At 40.8% G+C, this 22,490-nt stretch overlaps 1 protein-coding gene across 6 annotated transcripts; it reads left to right on the top strand.

The window, feature by feature from the left end:
• The first annotated feature begins 979 nt into the window (after nucleotides 1-979).
• On the top strand, nucleotides 980-21,872 carry REEP2 (receptor accessory protein 2). Of its 6 annotated transcripts, none has more exons than XM_042016082.1 (9): nucleotides 1,668-1,682; nucleotides 2,051-2,123; nucleotides 5,415-5,472; nucleotides 7,335-7,411; nucleotides 8,678-8,798; nucleotides 9,365-9,478; nucleotides 9,839-9,986; nucleotides 10,274-10,431; nucleotides 12,339-21,872. In XM_042016082.1, exons 3-9 carry the CDS (start codon nucleotides 5,422-5,424, stop codon nucleotides 12,411-12,413), a joined length of 744 nt encoding a protein of 247 aa, XP_041872016.1. In that variant the 5' UTR covers nucleotides 1,668-1,682; nucleotides 2,051-2,123; nucleotides 5,415-5,421; the 3' UTR covers nucleotides 12,414-21,872. The 6 variants fall into 6 exon arrangements, with proteins under 6 accessions (XP_041872014.1, XP_041872012.1, XP_041872010.1 ...); XM_042016081.1 differs by having other exon boundaries at nucleotides 5,415-5,487; XM_042016079.1 differs by lacking the exon at nucleotides 5,415-5,472 and having other exon boundaries at nucleotides 1,569-1,682.
• The last annotated feature ends 618 nt before the right edge of the window (nucleotides 21,873-22,490 follow it).

Here is a 22,490-nt window from a genome sequence, read left to right as displayed (position 1 = left end):
CAAGCTGCACTTATTTAGCGTTCTCACACTGTCATATGTGTTACTCACCAGATCTCTGCATTTTCCCTCTTCTGTTTGCATCTTCCACTCACCCAAGCACGAACAAATTACTCAAGTAACAGAGCTGTGCTGGTCACTGATAGGAAACTGATGCAGTTAGAAATACAGTTATTTTGTTGAGCATTTTGCGTGCTTGTGTTACTTGGGTGTGTGAAAGCAGATTCCTTTTATCCTATTAGTAGGTCAGTTATGCCATCAGTGGTGTAAATTGTGCAGTCCCTTATGCAATCATTTTGTGGCCATTCATATCCAAAAGCAGACTGTGACAAAATGTTCTTTGTCACTGTCTGTAGAGACATTCATGTTTTCATCTCTTGCATGTAATGCGGAAGTAGTCAATGTTTTGTATTTGTCATCACTGCTCATTATACTGAATTTCACGCATTCATGAGAAAATTCTTCCTGAGCAGCTCTTTGGTTTTGTTCTGACTCTTTCCTTGGTCTCCTTCCTTTTCATAAAGACTCTTCGGCAACCGATGAGACTTTGCCATAGTGCCTTTCTTCGGGTTTTTTTTTTTGGTGGGGTTTTTTTCTTGTTTGGTTTGGTTGGTTGGTTGGTTGGGTTTTTTTGGTTTTTTTTTTTTGGTTAGCTGAAGAACTATAGTAGATTTCTAGCGATTTTTTTTCCTTTTTTCTTTAATTAAAAACCAGCTTATGTAATGGTTATCTCAGTGTGATTCAGAGATCTGTGTACTGGGCCTAACCAATTCTTGACTGTAATATACATACAGGCTCCCAGGAACCCAGTAATGAACTCGGGCATTGACTGAGGAGGAAGATTCTCTTAACAATATTCCTTGGTGAGCTGTTAAAATACAACAATTTCTGGCACTCCAGTATGCTTAAGCATACACATTTCCCACCCTGCACTAAGGGTATTGACACGCACACACATACACTGTTCAGCCTTGTTTGTGTAGTTAACAAAGTAATCCTTGACCTCTCAACTGACATTTCGAGGAAGAGTATCTGGCAACACTGAAATAACCTGGAAACTACAAGTAACAGCCATCATTCTTCTGGTTTGATAACGCAAACGTCAGTATCGGCAAGTTGAGTTTTGTTTTGCATCCGGTTTTGGGTGAAACTTGGAGCCGTTGAACTCTGTATCCTGTTTGCAGCGTGTAACAGCTGTTGTCTGGACTTCCCTGGACGACGCAACTGGAGGGAAGATGGCTTCTTCTGTGGTCTCTATTACTCTGTCTTCCCAAGTGCCCGTGATCTCACTTCAGCACCGTCCTGTCATTTTCCTCACGTTGCGCATATTGCTTCTCTGCTATCGTTCCAGCAACGGCACTTGTCCGCCTCACTGCTGCCGCTCCGCTGGCGGGGCTCCGTTGCCGGGTTCCCGCCGCACCTCCCGACCTGGTGCAAGCGAACGCGGGGCTTCCCCCCGGCGGGGGGGCGGACAGCTCGACCCGCCAGGGTTCCGCAGCGGGGCGGGATGCTGGGGGCCCTGTGGCCTCTCCCTCCGCCGCGTCGGCTCCTCCCATCCGAGCACACGGGGCGGAGCTGCGCTTGCTGCAGGAACCTGCCCTTTAAGAGCCGCCTCCCGCAGCTGCTCAACCCTGAGCCGCGCCCGGCGCCGCCATGGTCTCTTGGATAATCTCTCGCCTCGTGGTGTGAGTGCGTGCGGCCGGGGCGCGGGGAGGCGCGGGCCGCTGCGCAGGGCCCTTCCCCGGTGGTGCGCCTCGGGGACCGCGGCCCAGAGCGGGGCTCTGGCGGTGGCGTCGGTGCTGCTCCGCGGGACCCCGCGCCCCGGGAAGGGGCGGCTGGGGGGCGGGCGCCCTTGCGGATGGCTGCGGCCGCGGACGGGCGGGTCCGCGCGGGCTGCGGCGGCCCACGGGCGGTGCCGTGGTGAGGGCGGCTGAGCCCCGCCCGGAGACCGGCATCACGCCGGCACCGGCATCCCGGGGGGGGAGTGCCCGCCACTGCGGCCGGGGGCGGGGCGGTGTGCCGCGAGGCGCTGAGGGGTCTGTTCTTCTCGTAGGCTGATCTTCGGCACCCTCTACCCCGCGTACTCCTCCTACAAGGCCGTGAAGACGAAAAACGTAAAGGAATATGTGAGTACGGGCTTGCCGTGCCGGCGCAGCGCCCGCCCCGTCCTTCGCGGCCGCCTCGGAAGCCCCCGGCCTGTCCCCGGGGCGATGGCGCCCCGGCTCCGCAGGGGCTCGGGTCAGCCAGGCCTCCGGAGCAGCAGCTCCAGTGGTCTCTGGAAGAGCTGCCAAGGAAGGGTGCTTACTGAAATGGGAGGTTTCAAACCGTAAACGTGGGCTGTTTTTTCTCAGGAGATGCTGAGTGAGGAAGGGAAAGTGGGGGAAACACTGCAATCTGGAAGCTTATAAAAGTCCAGGACAAGTTCTTTCTTGTAACTTTATTCGTACTTTGCGTCCTTTACTGCTTTTTCAGTACTACTTTTGTTTTCTTCCAAAGGGCTGAATAATCTTGCTTGGTTTGTGGCTGCCTATCAACTTTGCTTGTGATCAGTGTTTTATGTTGGTCAAAACTTCATTCTCTTTCCCCTCTGGAACCGTTTCTCTCTCTCTCTCTACACCGTTGTTACAATTACCGTATTTAAAACACCAATTTTTTTTTTGCGATGTGGTGTGTTGCCTTCTTACAGAAGGGACGCTCTAAGTGGATCAGTTGAGACAAGACCTATTTCTCTTATGGGTGGGATGAATTTCCATTTACGTAGAGCAAAGAATAATGTGATGTAGAAGTAATATGCGTGAATAGGATATAATCTGTCAGTATTACTTTATGATGCAGTCTGAGACTTCCTTCAGCTGTCTCTGTTTGATCCTTACAAAATTACATGTCAGTAATAAATGTTGTGGGATATAGTCTTCTTTTGGCTTATGCTGCTTCAGCTCTCTAGCATTGACTAGACCCTTCCTGTGCATTGGCTGAAAATTCAGCCCACAGGTTTTTAAGGAGACACCAACTGGCCTGAGAGTCTCGCTCATAATGGACAGCTTTACAAACTGCAGGATCTGGCCTGAAGTGTTTGATTTTCGTTTTTGTTTCAATACTGGCCTCAGCAGAGAAGTTGAAATGTGAATGTTCAGGAGGCACTGATAACTAATAAATTGTTTTGAGTATTAAAGAGACAGTCTTGATGAGCCTTACTAAACTTTAAAGTTTATTAGTAGTAATATTAGAAATGCAAAACAAAAGCACAAAAGAAACTATCTGAATCACGTGATCCTGTGACTTCATAATTACCTTTGAAGTTATGTATTAAGTGGTATCATATTACTATTGTCTTCTCTGGCATTCCTTGCTTCTTTTATTTCAGTTGCCAGTGACCTTTATTTGTTGCATAAAATGTGTATTTTTTACCTGGAATTTTATTCTGTTTCATGAATGTCAGTAACAGAATGATTTTATCCGGTTACAGAATCTGAACTTGAAGACAGATTTCAGAGTTTCAAATCTTTTTATTGAGAACTTGTTGTGAGAAAAAACCCTCAAACCCTCATTTTTTAAAAACAACTGGCATTCTTTACCTGCTTATTTTCTGTGGGTAGGTGCTGTTGAGGTACATAAATGCTTTATTTCTTTGCAGAATGTAAATGTTTATTGATCCGATTTTCTTTTGGTGAGCGTTACCTGAGCAGCTGCAAGACTTACTTAATCTGCTGGTGAAAAATCACAGCATCACGGAATGGTTTGAGTTGGAAAGGCCCTTAAAGTGCGTCTATTCCAATCCCCTGCTGTGGTCAGGGACACCTTCCACAAGACCAGGTTGCTCCAAAGCCTGACCAGCCTGGCCTTGAACACTTCCAGGGATGAGGCATCCACAAGCAGAAATGAGATTAAGTGCTTGAGTATCATGAGGTTGTCTTAACAATAAAATCAACTGATGGCTTGGTTGTAAGCTCCACTAGGGCTGATGTGGAAAAGCGTGGCATTAATTTTTGGGTTTTGTTTAGTGATTCAGCAGTATAGGTTTCCTGAAGTAGATAGTCTGGATTGCTGCAGCAGAAAATATAATCTTGTTTTTAGTTTCAGTGAAATTGCTGGAGTGATTCAAGAAAATGTATTTGAACTGCTAAAACTAACATATTAATTATTTCTTCTTGAGAGGACTGCATCAGAAATAAGCAGTTAGATGTTGGACTCCCATCTGCCTAATTCACTTACATTTGAAGCACTTCTTCCTTCTCAACACAAGTGGAAAGATGGGGGAAAAACATCGCAGAAGGGGCCAATATCTGTTCAAACTGTTCTTCATGTGAAAAGTCAGAAAACTTGAATGCTATACTGCCCATTTGCAAAGCCAGCTGTTTTATGTACCACTGCTAGGTCATAGTGCTTAAGAACCAACACTGATTAGGCTTTGGTGGTGGAGAAAAGTCTTACAGGTGTATCTGTGCTAAAGTGGTGTATTGAAGCTTGAGTTGACAGACCAAGCTACCACAAACAGTCCATCAGTGGCATTAGAATACAGTGCAAATTTACTCTTCTCTACCACCATGATAAAAATTCAGGATGAGCCCTTGAGCAGTTGCAGCAAACTGCTTCTAGTAGCTCAGATTGTCCTAAAAGCAATTTCTTTCTTTTTACCTGTCATCTTCAGCTTTGGTCAAGTCTACATTCCAGTTATGCTTTTGCACTTGCTGAATTCATTTAGGTTCTTGGCACAAGCTGGGGACACTATATATGTGCCATTAACTGAACCTGGCGATCATCAGGTTGAGCAGCAAAGACCTGACTCCTTTTAGTGGATTGAAAAAAAAAATGCAGCCTCATTTAACCCTCAGTTTTGGAAGGTGTTTGTAATCTGTCACAAGAAAAAAAAAAATAGTGCTTCTTCCCATCTGCTTTCTGCTCTTTTAGTTTCTGGTCATCTGCAGGGACTTCTAGAACTAGAAGTTGGATCCTTCTGGTTTATTTAAGAGCTATACTTCTTTTTTTCTTTGGCTTTAGAGCATAGAGTGAAGGCTGACAGAAGGAGACTGAGGCAAGAGACCTGCGTCCAGTATCAAAGATATCAACATGAAGTTTCTTTAAGCAGTAACGAAACAATGTTTTCTGTTCTCAGTTCATACTCCTGAGCATTCTGTTAGCAGAGTGAAAAATGAGCACTAAGCTTACACTCAGGCTGCTTACAGTGACCCCTTTTGAGTGACATCTGCTAATGTATGTAAATGCAATAGTTTTCACTAAGAAAAAGCAGACACTGTAAGTTCATTGCTTTATAATTAAGCCCATTTAGAGACAAAATGTCAACTGAAGATCAGTCAAGATCCTCTTTTTTAATTCTTTAATCAACTCCTACCTAATCTCTTGGATAGAAAAGTATCTTCTGCACAGTTTGTCATTTTACTATTCACAACCTTTTCCAGATGTTTCATGAAGATGAGCAGCACAGATCTCAACACTGATTCCTGTGGGATTCCACTGGTAACTTTCCTCATTGTGAGAAGTGGCCATTTATTTTATCCTTTGTTTCTTTCTTTTTAACCAACTGTTAATCCTCAATAGTCCCTTCCTTTTTATCCTTGACAATTTTGTTTCTTTAAGTGTTCGTTTAGACCTGTTAGAAACTATTTAGAAACTTCATATACTCTGCCCTGTAAGGAAAGCACTATAGCTAGCGCAGGCTTATGGAAACCTAAGACTTCTGCTACACTTGTGAATTTTTTTTTTCTGAAAAAACCCCATAATCTTGATTTTGTTACATATATGTAGGTATTTGCTAATTGCTATTATTATTATTATTATTACCTTCATTTTGCCTAATGCTGAAGTAAGATTTACTGCTGTTGAGCTTCTCTGAAATCTCTCACCCTTTTGGATCCCTTTTTGCAAACTTAGATTTATCATTATTCACACACTTTTTCATACAAGAGCTGGTTCATGTTGCTGCACCGAGGACTTAATCGTTTGTTTCGAAAAGTTGCTTTAGATCAGCTAAATGACACCTGGTCTTGTCCAAACTGATAATACAAGAAAAAAAAAAGGCAGGAGAGAGCCATACAATACAAATTTTGCTATTTTCTGTTCTGAAAAAGAAAGCTTACAATAAAGTGGAAATAATGTTTAGTAGTCCAAATTACCTTCTAAACTGTTCACTGTGTTAGAGCAGCTGGAGGCAGATTAATTTTCTTTTATGAGAAATTTGTGGAGGGTCTTTCAAGAACAAATCACCAAATTTTCCAACACATGCAAGTTTGGGGAAATACCTGCTTTTATAGTATTTGCTGTAATGAGGATTGTCAACATGTCATTATTATATGAACATAATTGTTCATGTAATTTTAATATATGGATTAATGTGTGGATTTAATATGTGGCATTTCCCTGATTCAGTTTAGTTCTTTTTTCCCATTCTTGGTGACACAGAGTGTTAAATTGTTTTTAATTAAGGTGTCCTCTTCATTTATCTGCTACTTATGCTTATTTTTAATTCTCAACAGTATAGAAAACTAGCAATCTTCCTTATAATTCAGCTGACTCCTCTTGAGGAGTAAGTGGCTTGTAGCTGAGAAACCAGTTACCAAAACAGCAGAGTGTGCATGTGTGTTTGTTAGGGGGAATTATTTTGTGCTTTGAAAGAAATACTGCCCCAGATAAAGGTGTGAGGTGGTAGAGAGGTAGATGATAGGCATACAAATGTGCCATAATAGTACATACGTATACTCTAAACCTTAAACAAGAAGATTAGGTTGATGTGGCATGTTCTTTGCTTTTTTACCTCTCTCAGTGAGCCCTTATTTAAAAAGAAAAATGAATTGCTTGTGTAATTTCTGGGAGTAATGATTAAGGCAAAGAATGCTTATTAATGAGTTAGAGCAAAATAATATGTTTCTTGGTTTGTTGTTTTTCTTTTTTCCTTAGGAAAACTTTACATCAGGAAAATACAGGGCTGCAGTTGAAACTTAAACTTTTACATATATGTGTGTGTATATATATCTTTTACTGTATTCATAATATATGGGAGAGTGTAACTTCTTAAAGTTAACTGATAAATCTTTTTGGATAGGTCATTTGGGACCTTAACACTGTTGCATCATAATGTTGCTACAGGGCATGCATTCAATAATGCATCTGTCTGTGTTTATCTATTTAGAGCACAGTAATCCTATGTGTTTTCTCAGACTAAAATGTACCATTTAGTATGTGGCCCTCTCCATTACAGATTATATATGCCTTCTTTTTGAATCCGTCCTCATGTGTGGAGATGAGTCATTTATACTGAGGACATTTCACTTTTTTTTCTGATGGTTCTGATGTATGTCCATTGAGTGACTGCTCTTTTGCAGGTGAAGTGGATGATGTACTGGATTGTGTTTGCCTTTTTCACCACTGCAGAAACACTCACAGACATTGTTCTTTCTTGGTGAGTTCCTTGGTGGCACATTGGGGACTTTTTTGTTGTTGTTGCTGTATCTTTGTTTTGGTTTTTTTGCCTTTTTTTAAGCAGAGAGGAGAAGTGTTAGGATGCTAAGAATAAACTCTCTCCCCTTTAGGAGTTTTCAATCCCTGTGAAGAGTCGGCAGGTTTCTAAGTATTGTGGGTAGTAGCGGCTATCTTAGCTGTTTCCACTCCTTTGCTTGCAAAGTTAGGGTAAATGCACAGTATCTGTAAAAGGATCTTCATCCATTCATAACTTGAAATATTTTTGAGAAGCTGTTAATGTGAACTGGTACAGTTTGAAAAATGATGGTCTAAAAGACACCTTAAAAAATGGTAGAAGGAAGGGATCTATTTTGCTTTGACAGCCTTTTATGTGGCTTCAACTGAAGCTTTGAAACAAAATATCTTCAGTTGCCTCATTGCTTTAGTGCTTGAGCTTTGCATACATCTTTGAAACAATGTTAGTCAAGAGTTTCATTTTCTAAAGAATCATGAAATGACTACACATGCCTTACAAAAGTGCTCAGCAGCTTTGTTTCTACCTGCATAAAATTTGAAAAGCAGAAAAAGATCAAAAAAGTACAAGAATTTTAGCTTGTTCACATACTTGAAAAGGACTCCTGAAGATTCTTCTTACTGAGTCACTAGAGAATTTGCATTCACTTGTTTCAATCTCTGCTACTGTATCTTCCCAGACTTCATTGTGTAAGGGTTGGAGATGACAGGCTTACGTCCTGCCTGCTCTTTCTCATCTGCACTGGCCCTGCTTTTGTGTCTTATCTGAGGAGTACCTACTGGAAGTTTCAGAAACAGCCATCAGCCTTAGCAGGAACGTGACATTATTAAGACAAACAGTTGAAAATTTTGGAAATTGAGAATGGAAGCGAATGTAATACTAACATCCACTGGATGCTCTCTGACGAAACTTCAGAATGATGAGAGTAGCTATCAGATTGTAATTTGGTGTGTTTGCAGGGCTGAGAGATGCCCTGTTTATGAAGTTTTCATGGCTATGGATGAAAGACTAAATGATACTCAAAGAAGGTATGTCCTAGGACTTTAAAAAGGGTTCTGCTTTTCTGACCCGAATAGTTGATTCTCTTGTTTCTGAGCCTTTACCTTGCCTACACTCTTTCTGCCTGTGCTGCTCTCTGCTAGTTATCTCCATCTGTCTCTGTGCTGATCTTGATTCCAGTTCTCCATCTTTCTCTCTCCTCTTCTTTTTTTTTTTCTTTCCTCTTTCTCTCAGGTTTCCTTTTTATTTCGAGCTGAAAATCGCATTTGTGATTTGGCTGCTCTCCCCTTACACCAAGGGCTCCAGTGTCCTCTACAGGAAGTTTGTGCACCCAACGCTCTCCAATAAGGAGAAGGTACTTGCTTGTTGTTGGAAGATACTGACCTGTCTGGGAACTGACTGACTTCTAATTCAGTTACGCCACAATAAAAACTGAAATCGGTGAATCTTGCTTGTGCTGACCTTAGTGAATGTGGAATGATTCTGTGTCTGACAGTGATGTCATACTGCAGCTTACTGAAGTTTGTAATGTAGCCAATAGTTTGCCTAATGCTTAGAAAGCATGTTTGGCTAACCCAGTGTCATGAGCCCTTACAGTTACTGTGAGTAGTTAAGCCTTTTGAATCACGATAGGAGCAGCATGTTCTGTAGCCAGTCTGTTTTTTTCACATTGTCAGTATAAGTAACTGCTTTGTTTCAGTTGTTACAATTTGGAAATAGCATACTGTAATTTAAAGTTGCGTTTAGATGCTTTCTGTAATTAGCAGAGAAACTCGAGTTATGTGATCAATGACACCGGATGCTAGTAGCCTGAAAAAAAAGTGTCCAGATGAGCTTTGTGTTTTTAAGGGTGATGATGGGGAGACTTTGATCATGTTTGTAATGAGGAGCTAAATGCCATGTTCCATGTTGCATTCCTAGGAAATTGATGAATACATTACTCAGGCTTGTGACAAGAGCTATGAAACCATGATGCGAGTTGGCAAGAGAGGGTTAAACCTTGCTGCCAATGCAGCAGTTACTGCAGCTGCAAAGGTAATGCAACGCCTTCTGTAACATTCAGGAATTCTCCAGCAGTTTATTTTTGTGTACCAGCAGTTAGTGCTGTGGGTCTGTTAGGGATACTAGTATTTGTTTGGCACCAACCTACTTTTCTTTCCTTCCAGTTTGCCCTGCAGCTAATCTCATCATTTGTCTTAGAAAAAGTAGAGGGGGAGTGGAGTGGATTTTGCTTTAACCTCTTTGTTATTGTTCTTGGGAGCATACATTTTCCCTTCTTTTTTTCAGAGTACCCTTGTGGGAAATAGGGCACCTTTCCTCCTCTTCTGAATGAATGATCCCATGTGAGATGAGATTGGTGAAGTGCCCTTCACCCCAATTTTTATGTCCTCTTAGGGCCAGGGAGTTTTGTCTGAGAAGCTTCGAAGTTTCAGCATGCAGGATCTCACTCTGATCCGAGATGAAGATACTGTGCATATGCGGAGCCGTGATCCACAGCTGCACCCCTCTGGGGCGAGTCTTCTGGAAACCATTGAAGACTCAGGTACAGAGCACCTGCTGGGCCATTGTATGAGACCTCGCATGGTGAGCCAGGAGGGCTCCCCTGAGCCTTGGGTCTCAGAAGGGAGTACAAGATTGTAGATTATCTGGGAGAAGTTGCACTGTCTTCCCTAGAGCCTTCTCATTTAATATACATCCCTGTACTTTTCCCATTATCGTTATTCAGGATGGTTGACTTCTCTCTGTCGTGAGTTCCTTCAGGATGGGCCATTTTAAGCCCCATATGATTCTTTAAAAGTATTTGCTAAAACTTTCTCTCTTGTTCCTTAGCTTCCTGTTACTCCTCAGGAGAGGAGAGCAGTGTGGCACATCGGTCTAACGGAACCCCATCAGATACTAGAACAGACCCATCAGATGAAGATGCAGGAGACAAACTTCCTAAACGTACCCAGAGTCTCAAAACTCCTAAAAAGGTGGTGAAAGCTGAGGTGAGGTGGTGTATAGATAATTTCCAGCACTGACATTGATTTGTGAGCTTGGTTGGAAGGCTCCAGCTTCATAGTCTCAGCATTTAGAAGCTGTATATATAAATTTTGTTGGACTGTCTTTGCTAGTTGAGTCCTACATCAGTGGACTTGTCATCTACTTGCTATACTTCTCTCTAGCTTTGCTTTTTTATCATGCCTGTAAGCCTCTGTCATAAGCCAGAACCCAGCTTTTCTTTCATTTGGGTTTTGTGTTGAAGGGTGGAGCATTAGATTTTTTTAACATGTTTTGTTGACAATGTCCTCTCTCCTGCCTGCTACAGTCTGAATACGTAATAGTGACATTTATCCCTAGGACAGTCACTTTCTCTTAATCTAAAATGCAGCAGTTGTGTATCCTCTTGACTTTGACACATTAGATATTGGGAATAACACCACTCCCCACCTGTCCCATTCCTGGAGTTTTGTCTTGAAGTTTGGGTGACTAGTGATTGTTCAGTTGTCTTCTTCTTATGTTCGTGTGATGATCCAAGGTATTTACAGCCATTCAGATGGGAGATTAATTCTTATTATTAAAATAAACCGTACACGAAAGTAAATGCAGTTGTCTCCAAGAATCATTTAAGCTTAGCAGTATTTTTTTCAGCTGTTTTCAGGTGTGTTTTGTAGAAAATGCTTTTTGAGGTGCTGCTTTCCAGGTTTTGACTCTTACTTGAGTATTTCTTATGGTTTGATTTGTACATGATAAAATGCTTTTCCCTTTTTATGAAGCTGGGGTCCTATTTGCTTGATTCAGCTTGGACTTCTAATGTTATCATTTTTATCTAAGATAAAGAATGCTATATAACTGACTCACATTGTCAAGCTATTCAGGCTAAATATTAAATAATTTGAAGGAAAGTAATTTCTTAGAGCATCATTTTAAGTTATACTGTTAACCTGTTTTTATAGTGTATGGGAAACCTTTGCATGTGCTTAAGTACTCCTTGTAAGAGAATCACAGAATAATTGAGGTTGGAGGGGATCTCTGAACTCATCTGGTTCAAACCCACTGCTCGTGTAGAGCCAGTTCCCAGGACCAGGTCTAGGTGGCTTTTGATTTTCTCCAAGGATGGACATCTATGTCCAAAGATGCGTTTTAATTTAACTCAGATCTTCCTATGGCTTATTTCTGAGTTGAGCCCCTCTTCTTTCTTGTCTACTATATTAGACAGGAGCAGGGAAACAAGAGGCTCAAAATTTGAATTGATGCTTCCTAGTGAGGAATTTTCAAAGTGGAATTGTGAAAAGACAGAAAGAACTCTTATATGCTGTTTATTGTGAATACAGAAATGCCGATAAAGCCCTTTGCAGGCGTATTGATTTTCGTGCACAGACTGTTGGATCTTTGGGTCAGATGTAGGACTTGTAGGAGGTCTTTGACTGAGATCTCTGAGATTGCCAACCAGGGCTGAATGCATCATAGATGAATAAATGCTCTTCTTGCCAGTATCTAGAATGAAAGACACAGAAGTAAAGCATGCAAATTAGTTCAGGATGTTTCTACAGCTTTTAGAGAGCTGCATTGGTGATAGAAGTTAAGAAGCAGTAGAGCAGTGCAAGTGTAGGTGTTACCAGTTAGAAATATCTGTGTTTAACCTTTAGTTTAGACAGCTGGCTTTGATTTTACTGCCGTACATACCCTGTTTTAGAATGTCTTCTCCTGATTGCTATTTGATGGATATGTTGAGTGATTTGTTCAATGAAAAAAAAGGAATGGTTAAATAGTCTTTTGAGACAACAGATGACATGAGTAGGGTCATGTTGTAGTTGTTTTGTCCTAGTTTCACTCTGCATTCTTGCATCTTTCTGTTAGATACTTAGGTGTTAAAATAAACCAGCCTAAGATGCCTCTTTTTCTTTCTCCTCAGCTTCCAGTAAGAAGCGTAAAAGCCCGCCCTAAGAAGAAAGCTGCTGGCTCTCTTGCTTCTGGCGAGTCATCCTAAGGCGACCTCCCCGTCCCCAGCACCTGTCTCTGTCCTGGGATTTGCCTTTCACTTTTATGGGGAAACTCTCCAAAGGAAGGGAGCTGAGATTCTTGTACATAACAGATACTGCTTTATAGAGCTCATTCCAAGGCAAGGGGGAGGCTGGGATTCAGAAAGCAGAGTAGAGGATACAAATCCTCAGGAATTTTCTCCTTTTCATCCCTCTGTTGGAGGGAATGCTGATATGTCTGTACATAGCCAGTTGCTTTGGAATTCCCACTGTATAACCCTAGTTGAGAATTCTTTGCTGGAAGAACTGACTAGGGTTAGAGACATCCATTGCACAGAAGCTGGAAAAATACTAGACACTGGAGTTCCACAGGGTGGGTGGCTCCCTAAAATGTCTTATCTTGCTCTGGGTATTCTTCTGCAGCTGTGTGTTGTTAAGAAGTGCCCACCATGAGGCATATTCCTTAAGAATGGACCATACCTGATGTGTCCATCCCCTTTGAGAAAGTGACTGAAGTGATGTATGCTGAGTGCTTTTGAACATAAAGGATTGGCTCATGGGAGGTATATGCTAGATTCCCATTACTCATACTGGAAGATGAAGAGATTGGTTTTTATTTTATTTTTTCTGGAAGGTGAAGGGAGATAACTGGAAAAATTAATAAAGGAAATGTGCTATTACATGCACATTATATGATGGAGTAGGTAGGAGTTACTGTTGAGAAGGAAAGTTTGGCATCTTTAAGATTTTGGCTCTTTTTGAAGCTGCTCGAATTTTATTTCAGGTTCTAATGCTCACTTTGACTCCTATGAGAGCATCAGAATGAGGTGAGTCCCATGCAGTCCCATGGCAAGCGTACTCGCTTTGCCATTTAGTGGTTGAACTCATGTCGTTTTGTTGCTTGTTACTGCAGTCAAATTCTTTTATTCTAGCAGATGACTGGGGAAAATCTGTCTCAAAATAGTCTGTGGTCATACTTAAGAATTTCAGAAGCCCTCACCTCTCAGCTTTAGGAGATTCAATCCTCAAGACATGAGAACTGAAACAGTTGATTTTTTAACAGCTGAGTTCCGCTAACTTCAGGATTTCATGGGGGATAAAAAGCAGGGACTAGGGCACAGTAATGTGATTAATCAGTACTCTCGCTTTATCCTGCTGCAGCCCTTGCACAAATTTTCTGTCTGATATTTGCCGTGTTTATCAGTGTCCTGAGACTTGAGCAATATTTAACACTTGGGACAGAAAACTACAAGGAATGTAGAATATGTACTGTGGGAGTGAAATTGCAGTGCTGCAGAGAAAATTTGCATCATGCCAAGCCCTACTGATCTCTTGAACATTGTTGTTAAGGGGAGATCCCCTGTACACATGCCAGCTGAGTCAATGAAAATTTATGATATTTATGAGTAGGGTTCTTGTTGTCAAGATCTATAATGAAGGTGCACCATTATAGACGTGTGTCTGAATGAATGGTCTTAATTTTCACTGAAATTAGTTATCAAAGGAACCTGATTCCTACATGCAGGTGTTTGTGTCCCACATCTTTAGCTGTCACATCTCTGAAATGACAGTGAATTCTTCACAGAGCCCAGTATTTTGCTGTTGACAAGGTATAGAAGCACTTCTGCAGCTAATGCTCCACAAGTATTTCTGTCCCAGAGAACAGCCTTTCAAAAGTTTATAAAGTTGAGGATTAGGATTGAATTTTTTGTTTCCCATTGTCTTGGTGGCAAATTGTTTGCTGTTGAATTGACCGGTTATTTCAGGAAGCCAGTTAAGTTGGGTTTACTACTGTTTGTAGCTTTTAAAAATTTAAATCTTTACAGACCATTTTAGAAACTTGCATCTTGTCAGAAGTATTTGTTCTAAATTATCTATAAGACCTTATCCAGAAACCAGTAGAAAATCCTTGATTTGGTTCTGAGTTTCACAAAAAAAACCCAATTATTTTGTTCTTTTTTAGTTTATTAGCAAACTTCATATTCATGTCTTACTAGCACATGCAAATGTATGTCCTGAAACAGGAATACTTTCTGTTTCCAAAGGAAATTCCTCTCTCCAGACAAAAGATAAAAATCTTTCATGATTATGTGGAAGATCCAGTTGTGAGGAATTGTTGTCCTAGACTTTACTGTACTGACCAAGAGAACCATTATTCTCTATATACCAAGTATGTCTATGACTGTGTTTCTTGATTTTTTTTTTTTTTAACTGAAATTTTGCAAAGCAAATTATTTATGTAAATCATTGTGAGGGACTTGATTTGGAAGCCAAGTCTCCCCTTGTGCTGATCTTCTTGCCCTTTCCTCGTGCATGCATTGTGGTAGTCTGTGATTACTAGGTTTCCACAGAGTGACTTTCCAGAATCTTCTCCAGAATCCATTTATTTGTAGTGGCTTTTCTGCTTTGAAGCACAGGAAGAATTTCTGAAGGTTTGGTTCTGGCATTCGGATTTATCTTTGTCTTCCTGAGTTAGGTCCTGTGCTAAGTAGCTTTTACTTAGCATTGATGCTTGATGTCATTAGCTTGCGGGTAAATATGGGTCAATTTTACTCTGAGTTTTTTTTACATGGGGGAATTGGCTTTTAGTTGCAAGAGTGAGTCTGCGGTAGAGTGAAAGACTATTATATAGTGTGTGATGATGATGTCAAGCTGATGTGAAGCTGATGATGCCAAGCAGCAGAACTTACCCAGAGCAAGAACGGTGTCTCAGCATAGATACTGTTTTCTTCTTCTAGTACACATGTAACTGCTAGATTGTGCTTTGCTTGATCAAAGCCACTGCAGATCTACCACCACCCACGTGACCTCTTAGTGAGTTTCTAGATATAGTTCTGCATTGGATGGCACTGTCTTGCATAGAAATTCTCTTGTTAATGAGAACGCTGAATGTGCTGTTTTGATAAAATGCTTTTATCAGCTGCTGTTCGGTATTTTCAGCAGGAAATGCTGGAATGTAGTTTCTCTTCAGTATCATCTGTGGGCTTCATTGTGCAATTAAGCGACTGGTTAAATCTTCACCTAGCAGTAGAACCTGTTGTGTTCAGTAAATGTTTAGAACCTTTTCCTAATATGCCTGGCCACAGAGAGAAATGCAGTAAAAGAAAATGATACTTGAAGGTAGGGGCTGAAGAGGATGGTATGTGTGTGTCAAACTTTGTGTGCCTAAAAGTTATCCTAAAATACCTGTACCATGAGATACAAAATTGAAGCCATGACTGCCTTTTGAAAAGAAATGTTCTACTTTCATGCTTTCTAGTAGTACGAGTCAGTGTTCTGCTGTTGGAAAAGAAAATAGTGAAATGTGGTTTCTTGTCTGAGAAATGTAATGATTTGTTGCAGAAAAGGGAAAAATGTTTTCTTGTTTGGCAGTAATCCTCCGTGGTGGGTAAAAACAACTGTCAGGTTTTAAACCTTTACACTTTACCTAAACATCTTTATTACTTACTTTTTAAAATTGAGTTTGTGATTCTCCAGCTTTACATTTCTGGGACTGATTCCTTTTAAACTAGAATAATCTTCTTGGTAGGTAGAGCATATATATAGAGAGGGGTGCTGGTGTTCTTAAAATTGTGAAGCTTGTTCTGGGGAAGTGTCACCTTTCCTCATTTCAGTGAATTGATTTCTGTTCATTGTGGTTTTGCAGTGCTGGGCTTTCTTTTATACATCCCTCTTGGAAGTACGACTCCCTCACAATATAGTTCCTTGAAAAGCAAGATTTCTAGAGAGCCACAACATTCCAGAAATGGTTATTTACCCTGTGCCATCTTAATCAGTAGGAAATTTAGTGCCTTAGGAGGAAAGTAAGATATCTGTGGAGAACTCTGCTGGTTCTCTGATCTACGCATAGCATTGTATTAAGGAGGCTCACAAGTTAACTGTGAAGAGTCATTGTATGCTTGAGAGCAGCTGTTGAATTGAGCTGATTTTTCCTTTCTGTCTTCCAAAGTTGCATATAACACCGGCAAGTGTGGATTATTCCCTAAGAGAGAAATCTAGGGAAAAAAATTGTATTCTTATCATGCATTCTAATGGGAACACTGTATTGTCACATTACTGCTTGCTGGGGAGACGCTGAATGACATCTCTGTGTAACTGGTCTGTACTGTAGCTTTTCTTGCTTTAGCCACTAGGAATTTGTAATGTGCTATCTGGCTGAAGCATCTTGTGGTGCTGCTTTCTGAGTTGTCTTGCAAAGTCCAATATGTGAAAAAACAAGAAAGTATTCTGAAGTTACATGAGCTTGTAGAACCATAGCGGTGTTAAGAGTTGGAAGGGACCTCTGGGGGTCATGTGGTTCAACCTCACGACTCAGTCAGGGCCACCCACTGCCAGTTCCCGTGTACTTTTTCTGTTCTGGAACCTACTGAGTTTAATGTTTAAGAGCTGATAATATGTGCAGAAATGCATATGCTGTATGGAAATGCGCTTTAGTGTTACCGAGGAGAATTGTTTTCTGGTCACCTTTCATCTGGAATATGGCACTGTTGCAAGACACTATGGATATAACTCATGTTCCTTATAGGTATTGTTAAAAAGCCTAGAGGCCTCAAAAAAGATCTTAAGAGGTATGCAGAGTAAGTTGTGAAAACAGCTGGCTTTAACAGTAAATTGAGACAGTAACTGCATAGCAGCTAAGAACCTGTCTTGTGAGAATTAGAGTAAAAATTGAGCTGTGTATAGTACAGAGTTGTCCAGTAAATACTGCTAACTTCCTGAGCCTTGAGCAACACTTAAACTGTGCATTCTACAAATAAGAGCTTGATTTCTTTTTTGAGCCTGATTTCTCTCTTAGAGTCAATCTGTCTCCCTTTCTCCCTCCCTCCTCCCTTTCCTTCTACCCCTCGCCTTCTAAACTGGGCTTGAGCTTCAAACTTTCATCCCTTCAGAACAATAAAGTTTGACTTTTAGCTCAGCAAGCAACTGATCTGCAGGAAGGACCAGGTGAATACCAAGTATCTCTCATCACTTCATAGATGTGTTATGCTGGAGAAGCACTAGCAGGAAGCTTCAGAGGATATGTTTGCCTGGGAAATTCGACCCTCTGCCCCTTGCCAAAGCCTGCGTTTTTGGATGAACCAGATGCTGGACTTAGGTATGCTCATACATACAGCTATCTGTAGAATCCCAAAATTCAGTGTCAGAATTTCCAGTGCTCTGCTTCTGATGAGAACGGGAAATAAAATAATATGAAGCAAAAAGAAACAGTGGCAAATTGGTGGGGGGTTTTTCGGCAACTTTGCAGGTAAATTTAGGTCATTGCTGTTTATATGCCTATAATCTTTGCCTAAAGGCCCTTGCAAGCAATCTGTTGCTTTCTTGCTGTTTCTGAGCTTCTGTTCTTCTGTGAATTGGTTATGTTTTTGATGTTTACTCTTTTTAAGCAAGGGGTGGCTTCCATTTTACTGACTGTGGAGACAGGAAATGTACTGTATTAGAGCTGTAATTTAGCCTTTTTTCGTTATTCAAACCTATGACCTAGATTAATACATGTAATTTGTACAACAAGGCCTAAGGCTGGATTCGCAGGTGGAATCTGAGCATCTGTTGCAAAGAGCATAGGTTGATATATTTCCCTTTTCTTGCAGTGCATTCTGGCTGAAACGTGCTTACTGCAGACCCTTTGGACAAGGGCATTCTGTCTGCATTTAGCCAGATAACGTTAGAAGTAACATTTATGGGAATACTGCAAAAATAAGTGAACACTGAAGGAGCAAAAGCTCAAGTCTTCTGTAATATACTACTGTCTGAGACCATGTAAAACACTAAAGCTTTTCTGGCAGCAGTGGGAATACATTGCTGTACTGACTTACAAAGGTAGGGAATTCAATCATGGTCTTTGTAGCAAGTTTGGAAGGAAAGTAAGTCTGGATGGCAAGCATATAAATTTTACATACCAGGGAACTAAGTTTTTATCACAAGTAATGCGTATTAACTTAGCAAAAAGAAAGAAGTAAAAAAAATTTGGTGACTATAAAATGGAGAGAAATTATCCTGATCATCAAACCTAGTACTGAATATAAACCTTCTGTGTTCATGCTGCTGCCTTACTTGGGAAAGCACTGAGTTAATGGACTCCTCATTTCTGGCTCTTCTGTTAGATTATTTCTCAAATGTTGTGAATGCCACGTAGAGATAAATGGAATTTTAATTTTGGCATTCAACCATGAATTCAAGTCTAAATTCAGGCATGCTGAGCTTTGTCTGGGACAGTGTTGGCTGAATGACAGCCCAGTAAGAAAGTGGGGAAAGCTGAGACAGATCTAACCAGGTAAAGACGATTGAAGGATCTTACATGAAGTCCAGAAATTAGAGATGCTTGGGTTCGACTCAGCATTTTAATGTCAAAGTTCCCATTAACACAGTGCTGATCTAAAGGCAGTACGGCACAAGGACGGCTGTGAATTCCTTTTTGTCCACCAGAGGGTATAAGCATAACATAAGATCACTGAACATGAGCGAGCAGACACGTCTGATAACGGTTAGTTCAATTATGACAGTTGAACAGCAATATTTCCTGTGTATGAAGGTCCTCCTTGGGATGAGGGGGAAAACAAGCTGGGGCTCTAATGGAGAAATATGAAATAATACTGCTGTTAACCTCTGACTGAAAAGTCTATTTAAGCTTTCTGGGCATTCTAATTGAGCTACTATCCAGTGAGGCTTGCTGAGACAATAGTGTTACAGAATAACTGTCCTCACTTTTTTGTTGTTGTAGTTGTACATTCAAACCATTTTCTAGCTGCAGGAAGCAGCTGTGAAAACAGCAATGTTTGTGATTCCCCCCTTGCCCCACTGCTTTTGCACTTAACCAATTGCTGGGTGTTGCTCTACTTTATACTCTGAATTTTAGTAGTATTTCCTGGTAAGGATGAGTATTTTCTTTCAGTTGGATCTATTTTCTATGAAAAGAGAAGCAATTTTAATCTAAAAATACAGATGTATCTAATGTTACTATGGTAATTTGTGACCATGGCAACAGAGAGTTAGCATTCTGAAGCACAGACAGATTTGGTTGGTTTTTTGGTTGGTTGTTTCGTTTTGGTTTTTTAAAGTCAACGACCTAATTAATGATGCACACATTTCAGGAAAAGAACCTGACTTTTTGTATTTGTTAACCGTACAAGATCATATGGGTCCAAGGGATTTTGATATTCTTACATAGAAAAGTTGATCAAGTGCAGACTGAACGAGCAGACTGTGCAGTGGAGAAAAAACTGGCTTAATGGCCAGGCCCAAGGGGGAAGATCAGTCCCAGAAAGTCTAATCAGAGGCCAGCAGCTAGCAGCATACCCCAGGGCTAGACCTATTGTCTTCATTAATGTTGGGGCAGAGCATGCCCTCAGCAAGTTTCCTGGCAATGCAGAACAGAGGAGTGGCTGAGTCTCCAGAAGGTTATGCAGGAAGCAGCAAGAGGAACATAGGTTATTTTACCTTCACTTTGAAAATACATGGAAATCCTAGTAGGAACATAATGAAACAGTAAGAGATTCTTTCCAATGTTGAGAAAATCTTTTATTTGCAACAGCAGAGATGGAGACTTGCAGACTGCAGGAGGATCCAGGACATACCAGGAGGTTTCTGTAGGAAAGAGGAATAGAATCTAGAATAGTCCTGGGGATTCTTCAGTGTCAGACTGCGGGGGGGAAAAAACCAAGAAGAATAAAATATATTCAATATGTGTCTATTTTTCCATCATATGATCAGAATTAGGTAAACCAACGCAGTGCTTTTGGGCAGGTGCTAAATTTCAAGAATGAGTTGTGGATTGCCCTGACATGCCCCATCCCAAGAGCGTGTACTGCGTTGTATGAAATATTTAGTAATGATTTAAAGAGTTATAAGAAATTAACTTATTACTGAGGGAGGCAGGAATGTGCTTTTGTGGCTAAGCCTTGTATTTAGTGTATTTATCTCTGCCAGTATAGAGATAATGTAAAGGCTCTTTGCTGTCAACACTCAATGTTGGTTTTATAGGAAGTATGTGGATATAAGTTTTGCCAAAGCCAAGCCACAGATTTTTCCAAGCTTTTTGTTTTTCCTAGGCTCTGTTGGGGAATCTAGAAACTGAATGGAAATTATAACATTGCTGCTATCACTTGCTTATTTGGGGCAATGAATATATTGAATTAAGTAGAATTAAGCAGCATTTAACAGCTTCATCTTTGTAAAAGCCACCTGTTGTGACTGTTCTCTATTTACCACAAGAATGCAGTAACTGATGCATGGAGCCATTATAGTGCAGGAAGGCTATTACCTCCGAAAAGGGAAAGCAGAGAAAAGGCCAACCCAAACGGGGAGTACGTTCAGCTAGTGCAGTCTCCTGTCTCTGGTACTGCTCAGTCTATTTGATGACCAGAGGGCAGTCTGGAATTAAACACACATTGGAAAATGCCTTGTCATGACACTGTCACCTTTTTACCCGTGTGCTGAAGCACGGTGGTGTTAAATGACTGGGTTAATGGAGTTTTCCTGGGAGGGAGAGTTGTTTGGATTCTGTCACTAATTTTTTGTAGTCATTAGGTTTGGTTACTTGCTGTAGTATAATGACTTGAATGCACAAAACTTAAATCTTGTGTTGTGCTTGCTTTAATACCTGGACTCTTCCTAGGTGTCTTTTAACATTCTCTTTTTTGAAGAACCTATTTTAAAGGGCCCATTGCTTATCTTCCATTTCTACCCAGAGTATAATATAAATGGTTTTATCAATGCAGATGTGCTCTCATTCCATAGGGTGGCAACTAATCCTTATTTCTCTTCTCAATTATTTTGACATTTCCACTAGAAGTAGCTTTCCTGGAAAAGTTCCCTTCTGAGGCATCAGGGTCATAAACATGGAAAGACAGCCCTTCTATTGGGGTTAAAAAGCATTTGGAAAAGCTCATTATATTCAGGCTGTGTCAATTTGCTGAAGATTGATGATGAGACCAAAAAGGCATCATCTAAGGACTAAATTTTGAACACTGCTTCTTGCTACTGTCTCATGTGTGTCTCTCTGGTAAGTGGTGCTCCAAGCACAACTGATCACAAGTATATGATGGCACCTCTAAAGAAAAAGTTGTTGTGATAAGGTTGAGTTATTGATGTGGGTGGGTGTCACCCCAAGACAGTGGGGCAGAAAGGTTCTGGAGGTTATTTATTCACTTTCTATTTCCACTTTATTTTGACAGATAAGTGTCTCTGATAATTTGAATTTAAATCTACATGTGTCATTAGAATAGGCTTATAGATTTATGACTTGCAGGTATGGCTTTTTGTTCTTTGCTGTTGAGTTTACATACCTTTCTCCCACCTCATGCTCCAGTTTCTTGCTACTGATGCCTGTGAATATTATTTTTTTAAATGCTGTTTTGTTATCTTCTCAAATTGTGCTCCTAAATAATTTTAGTTTATCTTCATGTCTTATGTATTTAGTCTTCTGCCTTTCCCCTTCTCCATTGTTGAATGAATAAAGATATGAAAATGAATACAGAGTCCTGCTATTTCTGCTATGTAAAAATAAGGCAAATTTTGAGAATCTGGTTTCTCCTGGCATTGTTTCCTCACTTAAATGTTGCCTGTCAGGTTGTGTCCACTTCCCAGCTGTTAACTGAGGACTTGGATTCATATCACAAGTGTATTTGTTGGGTGGCCTTTTTGTTTCTGCAGAATAAAATACTGTTGCTGTTAAGCATTTGGGAGACCTGCCTGAATTGTAATTGCAAATAACTTTTGGGGAGGATGGAGGTTGGAAAACATTCATATGTGCAAAGCTAGAGAATGGTGAATATCTGTTTCTGGGTCCATGTGCAGAAGCATAAATGTTTAGTCGGTACTACATAGCTATTATACCTAGGCATGAAATATTAGAGTGGTCAAAAAATAACTTATTGTCTTGCAGGGCAGGTAGCAAGAACTCAGCTTACTGGGAAACCTGTGGTACAGACAACAGGTGGAGGGTATGTGAAATTACAAGTTAAAAATGGGCTGTGAGAAGAATTTTCTGTAGCCATCACCAACAGCTGGCCCTCCATAGACCCAGCTAGTGGGTAAAGTGGGTAGCTGCGAGCTAGCAGTTGTAGTGGCTGGGATAAGAGAGGAAGTCA

The sequence above is a fragment of the Corvus kubaryi genome, unplaced genomic scaffold (genome assembly GCF_017639235.1).
Source record: "Corvus kubaryi isolate FWS band 111438036 unplaced genomic scaffold, C.kubaryi_AGA036_p1.0 split3-37374, whole genome shotgun sequence".
NCBI lineage: Eukaryota > Metazoa > Chordata > Aves > Passeriformes > Corvidae > Corvus > Corvus kubaryi.
Note: the sequence above shows the minus strand (reverse complement) of the source record. Positions and strands in the feature narration are given on the sequence as shown.

Bases quoted from the DNA above. Each gene is read 5' to 3' on its own strand.
- REEP2 (XM_042016076.1), top strand. From the start codon at position 1,233: ATGGCTTCTTCTGTGGTCTCTATTACTCTGTCTTCCCAAGTGCCCGTG. The intron at 2,124-7,334 runs GTGAGTACGGGC...GCTCTTTTGCAG, and splicing joins CGAAAAACGTAAAGGAATAT to GTGAAGTGGATGATGTACTG. The intron at 10,432-12,338 runs GTGAGGTGGTGT...CTTTCTCCTCAG, and splicing joins AAAAGGTGGTGAAAGCTGAG to CTTCCAGTAAGAAGCGTAAA.